This window comes from Cololabis saira, chromosome 9, assembly GCF_033807715.1.
Source record: "Cololabis saira isolate AMF1-May2022 chromosome 9, fColSai1.1, whole genome shotgun sequence".
NCBI lineage: Eukaryota > Metazoa > Chordata > Actinopteri > Beloniformes > Belonidae > Cololabis > Cololabis saira.
The window spans coordinates 30,164,269-30,175,817 of NC_084595.1; the positions used below are offsets into that span (position 1 = coordinate 30,164,269).

At 42.4% G+C, this 11,549-nt stretch overlaps 1 protein-coding gene across 4 annotated transcripts in view; it reads right to left on the bottom strand.

The window, feature by feature from the left end:
• Positions 1-10,888, bottom strand: part of ebf2 (EBF transcription factor 2) — a 30,714-nt gene extending 19,826 nt beyond the window's left edge. For 2 of the 4 annotated variants that reach the window (XM_061730006.1, XM_061730004.1), the window contains exons 1-6: positions 10,284-10,888; positions 8,442-8,598; positions 6,677-6,734; positions 5,370-5,425; positions 5,189-5,262; positions 3,775-3,843 (exon numbers count right to left, since the gene is read on the bottom strand). In XM_061730006.1, the coding sequence (XP_061585990.1) occupies positions 3,775-3,843; positions 5,189-5,262; positions 5,370-5,425; positions 6,677-6,734; positions 8,442-8,598; positions 10,284-10,417 (548 nt within the window). In that variant the 5' untranslated portion in view covers positions 10,418-10,888. Of the gene's footprint in view, positions 1-3,774; positions 3,844-5,188; positions 5,263-5,369; positions 5,426-6,676; positions 6,741-8,441; positions 8,599-10,283 lie in introns of all 4 variants that reach the window. The other 2 variants (XM_061730005.1, XM_061730003.1) reach the window with 1 other exon arrangement.
• Positions 10,889-11,549: the final 661 nt, after the last annotated feature.

Here is an 11,549-nt window from a genome sequence, read left to right on the forward strand (position 1 = left end):
TACTTTAAAACTATACAGATAAAAATCAGACACCGTTTTACTGATACTGCAGAGCTGAGACTCCTTCAGCGCTTGGAAATAACAGTAGGTTACTATTTGGTTTTAGTTTTTCTTTTCTATTCAATTTTAATGTCATTTTCAAACTCATATTCTTGTAAGAAATTAACAACTAATGGAAGCAGTAGGATACAGCGAACTGGGGGTTCTTATAATTGAGCTGAAAATAAAGCAATCTTCTGAACCCTGATTTGCAAGAGCAACAAAAAAAAAAGACATAGTGGTCACTAGTTGAAAACAAACCTGGGGTACATGCACATAACCAGAACCAAGACTCCAAACAGATCAATACAACCCACAACTGAAGATTAAGAGTAATGGATTCTGGTTGGAGCCGAGCATCTGAAGTCAAGTCATTTCTCAGGAAAGCAAATCATTATTTAAACAGCCAGAGCAAATATGTTCAACCCAGGCAGCAAAATGATAAAAACATAAAGACTATAGGAATATGCTTCTTAGTTCTTTCAAGCAGAAATGCTTGTTTTAGGATGTAAGAGTTTGCGTAAGCTCATTTTGAGTGTGAGGGAGGAAAGCGCTATATTGACATCATTGAAAAATTCTAATTGATTATTCTTCTTTTCTCTGAGCACAGGCTTGTTAAAAAAAGAGAAAGAAAAAAGCCCTCTTGGAAACACGATCAATTAGTAAGATAGTGCTGGCCATTGATCACTCGACGGCCCCTTCGCAAGGCTCTTGCCATACGATGGATCCTTCCACACAGTCCTTATGACCAACTATTGATCTCAGCTTCTTAGTCAAATTTAAAAGCCCGGACTCACACTGGGGGCTGATCCCTCCCCGTGCAAACTGCACCTTCTTATACTGATACTGACATCTGCTTGTCTTCATTGTAAAACTCGTGGTTGAGTCATAAATAGTGAGGCCAGCTTTAAGCCCAGAACCACTATAGTTCCTCCGAGGTCAGAGGTCAGTATGGTAATAACGCCAGCATTAACAGATCTGCCACGGCTAATATTAGAGCAACGAACACCGGTGGAAAATTATACTTTTAAAAACAGGGCTTTTTAACAGTTTTCATTGCACTCATCCGTTGATCATTGGTATTGTTTAAAAGTTAAAGTTTATGCAATAAATTAACACTTGGAAGTGGGTGCAAGCACCGTGAGAATTTAAGGCTCATTTGCTTGACATATTGTCTCAAAGATCAAGATTGTCTTTCCAATATTCCTCTCAAAAAGATACTTAAAGTGTAAAAGTGTAAGAAGTTTGCCCACCAGAGTTTGAAGAGTGACATTTATGATGAGCCCAGAGGTATTGATTTATCTCTGTGTCTCTATCGATCAAACCCAATCATTACAGTGGTCACTCCATCAGTCAAAGATAAGTGGCCTTCTGCAAACATAGAGGTAACACCAGGCCTACGAGTATAACGGTTCACCAGTGTTAAGATTAGACAGATGTAAAACTATTAGACACAGCAGGCAGTGGGGCATTAGATAATTCTCTTCCATAAGCAACTTGACTTATCTCTTTGTTAGCGGTTGCCCTTGCCCTCTTCATCCCTCGGCCCCACCACCCTCTGTCCCTTCTCCCCCTCCCTATGGATCAGCTGTGATCTGGTCTCTTTCTCTTTTCACTCAAATCAGGATTAGGGAGAAAGGGGGGGTGGAGGGGTTGCTGCTGCAGGAGCAGCAGGAGGAGGAAAAAGGGAGAGAAAACTGAAACAATATGGAAAGGAGATTAGAAAAGTGGGGGTTCAGGCCGTTTGGGGAATTGAAAACTCCCTTGTGCTTGGGTAGGTGTCCTAATGACACCGCCTAATTATGGTAAAATTAGACAGGCTAAAGGGAATAAGGTTGGGTGAGGGGGGTTCGTGAAGGAGAGAGTAAAGGCAAAAAAAGAGGAACAAGGGAATTAGGCAAAAAAGAGAGTGAAAATAGTGAGCACGCAGGAGCATGTGAGAGCAAAGGAAAGACCAAGAGGGCTGTGCAGAGGTGCAGATACAAGCCGGGAGGAAGGGAGCACCGGGATGACAGGGAGAGAATAAAGAAAAAAGGAGGAAAAGGGGTGGAAAGCATGTGGCTGGGCGACAGGAACGAGTGGGCCCCAGCACGCTGCATGTTAATTGGAGAACAGGTGTTGGGGCTGGGAGCAGGAGGCTGATTACTGAAACCACAGAAACAGACCGTCTCCTCCACGTACACACACAACTGCACTCCCAGGCACACACATGCGCGGCTGCAGGCACACTCACCCCTACTCAAATGAATAATTTAAGCTCCAAGCGGTGACTGGGGAAAAAGGTCAAAGTAGGGGTCACCGAGACACACAGGCAATTGCACATACATCCATATACATACATAAATAAAGATGCAAGAATCCTAACGTATGAAAATATACATGTTTGTGTGAACACAAGCAACACATACATACTGGGGTCATGCACGCACATCATGTCCTGCCAATCATTTTACTTTGGCAAGAGACACAGTGAAATGAGAAAGTGTCCATGAAGTGGGATAAGAGGGCATGAGGGCCATGTGAAATTCCATTGGCTTATCAGAAATTAACTGGCTGCTAATAGGCTGCTCCCTCAGGAGAGGATTTCGCAGGCCAGTCAAGAGGGAGAAGCCCCTGTCAAGACGGGATATGCCTGGTGTGATTAGAGAGTACAGTAGGTCAATGATTTCATTTAAATCAATCCTTAAGAGCCTCACACCAGCCTCAACAGCACACTCACATACACACAAGTAGCCGAGAAGAGCACTCTCTATTCAGCAAGCTACTAACAAACAAATTTCAATGTTCATCCATGCTGGGAGAAAATATAAAAAGGGGGCGGAGGAGGGTTATTGTGAGAATAATGTGCCACAGAAAATGGGGAAACCAGCTGCTCCACTGTATTCTGGGAAAATTCAAAAGACAACAGCCCAATTTTTCCGTTATATGAAAACTATCTTCAGCTGAGATCCTTTGAGACACACTGTCAACAGGCAGCCAGCTTGAACTGAGGAGGGGAAGGAAAAGGGTCCTTGACGTATATGAAGTGAGTGTTTTTTGAGACAGACAATTGGGAGGGAAGGAGAGAAGGAAGAGGAGCAGAAAGGTGGGAGTGAGGGAGGAAGAGGTGATGAAGGTTGCATCCCTGACATCACAGAGAAACTATTTCACATACGGACTTGCTTGCGAGCATTCATCATACTGGTTAATGCCATGCAGACAGTGTGAAGCCTCCAGAAACCCACGGACGTGAAGGCTCTCACACACGGTGATTACAGGGAGATCGTCTGCTTTTAAGCCTGATAACTGGCTGTCGGGGGGTGAACATTTACTACATGTGTGAGGCTGTCTGGAGGAATGAAAGATACACATGGTTTTCATAAAGGGAAGTCTTTGCATATGTCAGGTTTTAAGTTCAAAATGAATGAACAAATTGAAACAGATCCCAGTGGACTACAGATTGATAATGATAAAGATAGATTCAACGGATAAACAGAAATGTGAAGAGGCAGGGAAATATGAACGTCACACACTGCGCTATATATCAAAGCCTGCTTTCATTAATGGAGTGTAAAGTGACATGGCAAAAACTTTAACCATGATGAATACTTCCCAGTGTTGTTTAAATTCAAATATTTATATGTGATTCATACAGGACAAAATGATATGTTCATCTGAGTGTTCAAACTGAAAAATAAGGTGTTTGTTTGACATGTTGGACACCTGAATGCGCGGGAGATTGCTTCATCTCATTACCTGTCAATGATGACTGGATCAGAGGGCGTCTCATTTCGATTCCCACAACTCTTCTTCTCACAACAGCGGCTGAGTGGGCAGTCAAAAACAGAAAAAAGCAGGGAAAGTCAGTGTTAGAGACAAAAAAAAAAAAATCAAGAAAACAGGACCAGCCATCGCTTGTCTGCCCCATCCACATCCACATCCACAGGGCCAGACAATTCTGCCCCGCAGTCGGCCAAAATCCAGAAACACACAAAGGAGGCATGAGAGGGGAGGGGAAGAATGGACAAAAGAATAAAAGAGGAAGAAAAAAGGTACAACAACACACCCTACAAACAGTGAGAGACCATTCAAAAGTGAAAAGCCAGCCAGGCAATCTGTCACATTGATTCTGAAATCAAACTCAGCCCCCATGCAGCCTCGTTGCACACACACACACACACACACACATAAACACACACACACACACTGTCCCACAACAACCCACCATTCGTCAGCAGTCCTGTCCGAGGAGCCTGCTGGCCAGCCACCCCCCTCCCTGAAGTCCCCTTCGCTGCATAACAAAAGTGCCCCCACCCCTAACCATCTGCCACCCCTACACCTCGCTTCACCCTCTCGTGTCCCAGCTTGGCCCTGCCCTTCCCCCCTCCGCCCCCCTGTCAGACAGCCTCACTCCCCAGCTGTGACGCTTGCCCTCTGCCTCTTCAGCTCTGTTATTAGCCAGCTGTGAGTCACATTCGGGCATCTGCTGGCTTCACAATGGCAAAGCCCAGTCCATCTTAGTCCCTCTCGCCATGTCCCAGGACTCCATCCTTCCCCCTGCCACCCTCAAATCCTGGGTCACTGCTCCACCTCAAGACCACTCTCTTCATCTATGACCCGCTTTTCATCTATTTTCTTTCCTCACCTAAGAAAAAAAGAATACCTCTTGGTTTCTAAGACATAAGTAAATTAATCAAACTTGGTTTGCTTTTAAAAACAGCTCCCTGGCATTGCTTTAACTAGTACACTTGTCTTTCCATGTTCACACATGTCATGTTTGCTAAGATATAACCTCAGGAGTTACATTTCGATGAGCGAAGGTGGATTGTTCCTCTAAAGCTGTCAGCTGAGGTCTGATTGCAAAACCTCAGGCCGAAAAAGAGAGGGAGGAGGTCCAAGAAGAAACAGGAGCTGGCCCGATGACGGGCCGCTATACAGCAGAAAGCAGCAGGGGGTTACCACTGTAACAAGGATGATGACAGACAGGCTAGACTTATAGTTCAACAACAGGCACATTAAAAAAAAAAAAGTCCCAAGTGTCATCTCAAAACCACAATTCAAGCTGACTGAGAAGAAAACAGAATGAATGAGAGGAATGAATATTTGGATTTGGTCCCTGGCGAACGTTTCAGTTAATGTGCGAGTGTGTTTGAGTATGTGTGTCACTCACCTGCACATAACCTCATGTGTGAGCAGAACTCTGCACATTTCTGGATTTTTGTTCTGTCCCTCGTATGATATGGCCTGTCATGAGGAAACAAAGCGATTGGGAAAGATTCAGTTTCATGCAGAAATGAAAATTCATTTAGTTGAAAATGAACTCCAAGAGGGCTCGAGGAGAGTTTACCAACCTGTTTGGTGACAGAGTCAATGAGCCGTGCATATAGATCTTGTTCGGTACGAACACCTATAAAAGAATGTATAGGATATTTCACAAACTGTAATTACATTTGGATTATAGAAGAATAATAAAGAATCCTGATATAAACATATGTCAAGATAATCTCCATCAATCAAAACCTATCAAGCCCAAGTTGTTGAATAATCCCAACAGTAATATTACAGCTCAGTATATCAACATGACTCCTGAAACCCCAAACCTGCTCCCTCCAGTCTCTAAATAAGTTTGTATTATCAAATAAACCTAAATGATTTATGACATAAATCTTTTTTTTTCTTTTAGTCTCCAGACAATCTCTCAGAAAAAGTCTTGGCCTCTGTCCAGACAACTGAGAGGAAAAAGACTGGCTTCCACGGGTATTTTTTTTTCTGTGATGGTTTCTGAGGGGATTGAGAGTTATTTGATGTTTGATGATCATTAGTCATGTCCTGCTTTGATTCTCACGATTAGTCACTCTGTTCTTTTTGTGTCTGCATGTGTTAACTTGCACTTTTGTTCCAAGTTTAGATGAGTGACAGGCTGTCATGCGATAAGCTCACAGGTGGAGCAGAAACTGTGTTGTTTCTTTCAGGCATATTTACAACAGAGCCCAGATGCTTTCAAACCGCCACTGTATAAGGAAACAACACGAAATAAATTGCTTCTTGAGAGGAGACCATGGATTTCCTTGCAGAGACTTGGGAGAATATTGCTTTTAAAATGTGTTCCTCTCATCAAAGTCTCGATTGAGATCCCTTTGATATCACTTAAGGGAAGGCTGGGATGTAAAGGAAGAGCTTTTGCTGTGCTTGTATGTACGTGTGTTTGTGTGTGTGAATGCGTGTGTGTGAGGGGGTTGCTCTCAAACACGCCTTTTATCTTCTCTCCCGTGGGTGCGACTGTGATGGCAGAGTCGGGGCAAGCAGCAGTGGCTCATGGGAGTCAAATTTCTCTGTGTATCCCCGGATCTAACTTGGAGGCACCATGGGGGGTTAGTGGAGGAGCTGGGAGAGTCAACATGTAGCTAATTTTCCTGTATATGACTATGAGAGCATCAGTGGCTGCATAGAGATCATGAAAATAGTTCAAACCTCAATTAGGAAATGAGCTGAACGTCATGGGTAAGTATACTGAGAGGGAAACATGTGGAAAGAGAGGTGTGTGTTTTTGGAAAGCTGGTTTCAACTCCTGCAGGGCCCACCAGTAAGTCCAGGAAATTGAGATAAAACCTTCAGAGGGCAAAGGATCAAAACATAATTCCTGCTGAAGCCCACTCACCATTGCTGTAGAGAAGCTGTAGCTTGTAGTGAGTGCCGTTATTGGTTTTTTCTCCCGTCTGCTCCTTGGGAAACGGCGGGGCACAGAGACACAGACAAGAACAGGCACAAGGCGTTAAGGGCACCAGGGTACAGGCACATACATCCTGGCATCAGAGTTACAGTTAAGTGCAGCAAGTCCCCCCTCCCCACTATCCCGCAGCTTGCCCTTCTCATGCAGAAGCTCCAAGATCAGGGATTTTTAAGCTCAAAGCTCATGTAGGACATGTCATGTGCATAAGCTGAGCTCTTAACCTTGAGTTAGATGCTCTTTGTAGGAGTTGAACTATCATCAGTGATACAAACCTTCTAAAACCATAAGATCAAGTTGAGTGGATGTCTCTGCATCCAAGTGGGAGGGATGGTTGTATGTGCACGTGTGCGTGCGTGCAAAGTGTGTTCCACTGCTGGATATGAGACTGAGCAGCAGTCGACCTTGACAGAAAAACTTCCTTTCCACTATCCCTCCATCCCCCCGTGCTCTCCACCAGTCTTTCACTACTTCCCTCTTTCACCTTCTCTGGCTCCTGTTCCGCCTCTTTCTTTCTCTTCCTCTACCTCTGCTGGTCTTTCTAAGTGGTCTCAAAGGAATGCTCTCTGGTCCAATAACCCAGGAGGCTGGCATCACAGAGATGAGTGCAAGAGAGGAGGAGAGAGAACAAGGAGACTGAGGAGGGAAAGAAAATGGGAAAGGAGACAAATGTAAAGGGCGATAGAAGATGTGTGGGAATTAAGATGCATGAAGATGAGTTGGAAAGTAACAGGCTCATATGAGAAGTGAAGCTCAGACACTTCAGGTGATAGATGGATGCCTAGCTTCATAAGTTTTGCAAATACACACAGAGGAGCATTTATTTTGCCATGCCATCACTTTACCGCTGCATAATTACGAGGCAAAAACAGATGCCAGGTTAACCATGCAGAAAATGAACTTCCACTGCCATCATGTGAGTCTACGCTGGCCCGTGTGGCACAAAGAGCAGCACGGTGACAGCTTTCAGGCCTGGCATTAGCACTGCCGCCTCCATCAATTACAGCCAGGAGACTTTGATTCAACTTTGCCTGACAGGACAGTGTCCCCTTGTCCTCTTCACAGGGCAGAGCTGCTGCCACTTCGGGGGATTCTAACTCTCCTCACCACCAGGCAAGAACATCCATCAACACTGGGCACAAGGCTCAGTCCAGGCAGCCTCCCCTCTCTCTCTCTAGCTCTTTCTGCATTTCCCCATTCCTTATTTTAGTCTTGTCCAACCTGAGGAATTCAGCTCCCTCCCATAGCAATGTTCAGAGTATGGGAAGCGGGGGGGCGCAGAAGAAAAGACACTTTGATGAGTTCACTGTATAACTTAACAGGAGCAAGCATAATTTGCATTTTGGAAGAAAAAAAAAGTAGTGATGTCCTCCTAATGAGGCAAGCTGCTAATTAGTCATTAGATATTCTTTTTCAATCCCACATCATCAGCTCATTGAGGGTAAAGCTTGTGTAAACATGTAGCCGTCAGCTGTTTGATATGCTTGGCTTTACTGGGATGGAGAAGATTAAGTTGAACACCTGGTAACAGCTGAAATAGCAACTGTCTATTACTTATAGTATTTTTTTAATAATCAGATTTCTGACCCAATATTAATTCACATCTTGTGTTTCAAATGTTCAGTTAAAAGAAATGAAGATTGCAAAAGGAAATGATAGAATCCTTTTAGATGAGGAATCGGAAAGTGCAACACACCTTGTCATGCTCAACAAAATCCACAAAGGCTGTCCTCTCCACCTCCACAGGTTGGCCATGTCTGTCATATAGCGCCAGGACAAAGTGGAAGAAGTTGGACTTGCGGAGATTTGAGGGCGGCTGCTTCTCAAAATGAGCTCTTGACAGAGCCACTCCACTGAACACACAACAGGAAGAGACAATCAGCTCTCAGAATCATTAGGTTCAACTGAACTTTATTCAAAGGTCAGTTTACAAAGCATAATTCAGTTACATTTTGTTCCTAAAATCAAATGATTTGCTCACAGAAACCACAGGTAATTGGAAAGATATTTCAAAGAATTATGAATAAGATTTAAACACTTTTTTCCACTTGCTCTAATTCATGAAAGCCACATTTTAAAAGATCCATCTCTTGAATTTTTGATTTATTGACATTTTTATGAAAAGCAGTTAATCAAATATCAAACACCTGAAATAAATAATAGCTAATCAATTACAGCGTTTCGATTTAATAACTTTTTAGTTGCCTTTACTATTTGGAGAAATACACAATTAATATATTCAATTTTAGCTGTCTAGAAAGGCATAGTATAAATGTAAAAATCATAAAGAGAAAACCCAAAACGCTTGTTGACGGGCAAAACTTCTATATATATAGCTTGAAAACAAGAAAAAAAATCATAACTCATAAATCATAACAACAAGGCGCCTGACATACAAATGTGACATCTTAATTAATGAACATCACATCGACATGAATTAAATATTGAGGCACCTTTATTTTAATTCAGCCGATGGGAAAAAATAAACAAGCATTTTTCTGAGAAAAAATCTTCAACTCTGAAATGGTTAATTTAATGTCTTCGCAAACTTAGTTTATCGCTCTCCTTGCAGCCGTGAATGTTTCAAGTATGAACGAAAAAGTCGGATAAAAAATCTCCACGTGACTTTTTGTTTGTTTGTTATTTTTGTTATATTTTGTTTTTTGATCAAATATTGCAAACAATGTCTTTTAAATTAGACTTTAATGTAATGCCAAATAAAAAGTTATTATTATCATTATTATTATTATAAGTATTCTAACGAGTTGATTACTAATTTGGAGATTAGGTGCCATATTTATTATTTAACTTGACATTTTCTTGGTAGCAATATTGCGTTTTAAGACTATTTACAGTGAAGTCTCAACTTCAGTTCCGTTAGGAACAGCTCACCAGTTTATGTTTGTGTTTGGCAGTAGAAAGAACAATCTCAAATGGTTTGATTGAGTATCTGCAGAACAATGAGAAAAAAAGTCTGTGAAATCAGAGGAAAACCAAGAGTTTATTTTTTTTTGTTTTATGAAAAGTAAGTGTTGAGCTTCCGTGAGTATTTTTTTTGCTATAAGAGACAGGACATTTGGAAAATATGATATTCAGGTTACATTTATGTTTTGAGAAATATCAGAAGATTGTGTAAATGAATGATGAAAGTTGCCTCTGAACTTTGTGTAAAAGTTGTCTTTACAGGCCTTGTATAAAGTTTTACGCGTGGGAAACATAATCCTAATTAAAACTCTATTTTAGTCAAAAATAAAAACCAAAAAAATGAGACATTTGTTTATCATTAACGTTATGTTAAAATAAGTTTTCTGAGTTTTGGAGGATTTGGTTTTATGAGAGAGACGTGTCATATTTTGCAACAAGTAGTTTGCTGTTATCTGAAAAGGATGTCAGTTCTGCTGTCGGATAATATAGGCCTATTATAAATTGTATTTTTAGTAATCACAAAAATATTTTCTTCAACCTGGTTCGCAGCTAAACGAAAGGTGATGAAAAAAGTAACTATAGCTGGTTGGTAATCAGGATTTGTATACTGTACCTTTGCGCTGCAACGTTCGCATCCACGACCCCGACGTTACGCACCCAAGACCGGACTGGATCCATCTCTTCTCCAAGACTTCTATCTTTTAATCCGCTCACTTCTCGTATCAGTTGCTCCTGGATCCCGAACATTTAAGATCTGTCCCTGTGGTTTGGTGCACCTTTTCTTTCTTTTTGTCTTCAATTCGCCAGGAACAGATGAGCTGGACAGCTAAAGCACTTTGGCAAACAACAGAAGGTCCACTTCAGCGCTGCGCTCCTCCGGAGCGCCGAGAAGAAAAGGAGGAAAAAAGGCTTTCACAGAGCTTTGAAAAATAAATTAATGATGCTGTGTGATGGTCACAGAGCGCTTCATTAGAAACCCACGCAGACTTTCTTTCAGGGTTCAAACGGCGACTGTAAATATATTTCTCCACAGATTACGAGCATTGTCCATCAGGCGCTTTTCTTCAGCGGCACTTCGAGCGCAACTGATCATCTGCTCGGTAGGTTCAGCTCCTGGACGGATGAGACTAACTGTGACTCAGAAGATATTTGAAAATACTTGTGTTCAGAAAGTCTCCCTTTGTCACGGGGCCAGATCGGATCAAGACAGTCGATCCGACGGCAAGGGGGGCTTGCACTGAACCACTGTCTTGAAGCGTAAAGAGACCCTGAGTTGGGATGGAGCGTGGAGGAGGGGCTTCAGTGCCATATGGGGGACCGATTGTTCAAATGGATGCTCTCATTGGTGTAAAGTGCATCCGTTGTTTGGACTTATGGCAGAATCAGTACCCAACCAGTCACTCTAATAAACTTTTCCTCATAAGTTCAAACAGTTTGTTTTTTGTTTTTGAAAACCACATTTCGGTGCTTTTAAAGCAGAAATCTTAAGAGGTAGTTGGGGACAGCCATTAATGGTTTCTGAGAATTTTCCAAAATAAATGTTGAATATGGTTCAATTGTTTAAAAGTGACCAGTACCAAATATTGTTTTTCATGTGATTTTCCCCCCAATTATTTTTACGCAGTGTGTTCAAATTTAAGTTTTTCTAGCAATTGCCTGCTGCCCCAGCAGCCTGTAGCTACAGCAAATCCTGTTTGCCCTATTCATTCAAGTCAGCATTTAACACAAGTGCGCTCTCGACAGGCGCGCATTGAGCTCCTTCGCCGTCTGCTCCTTTGAACGCGGTGATTCCGCTGAGGACGCATCGCATCAGTGTCAGCCGCAACAATGGTCGTCTGGTCGGCCCATCAATCTCCGCCAGCAGCCCACGGGGCCCAGC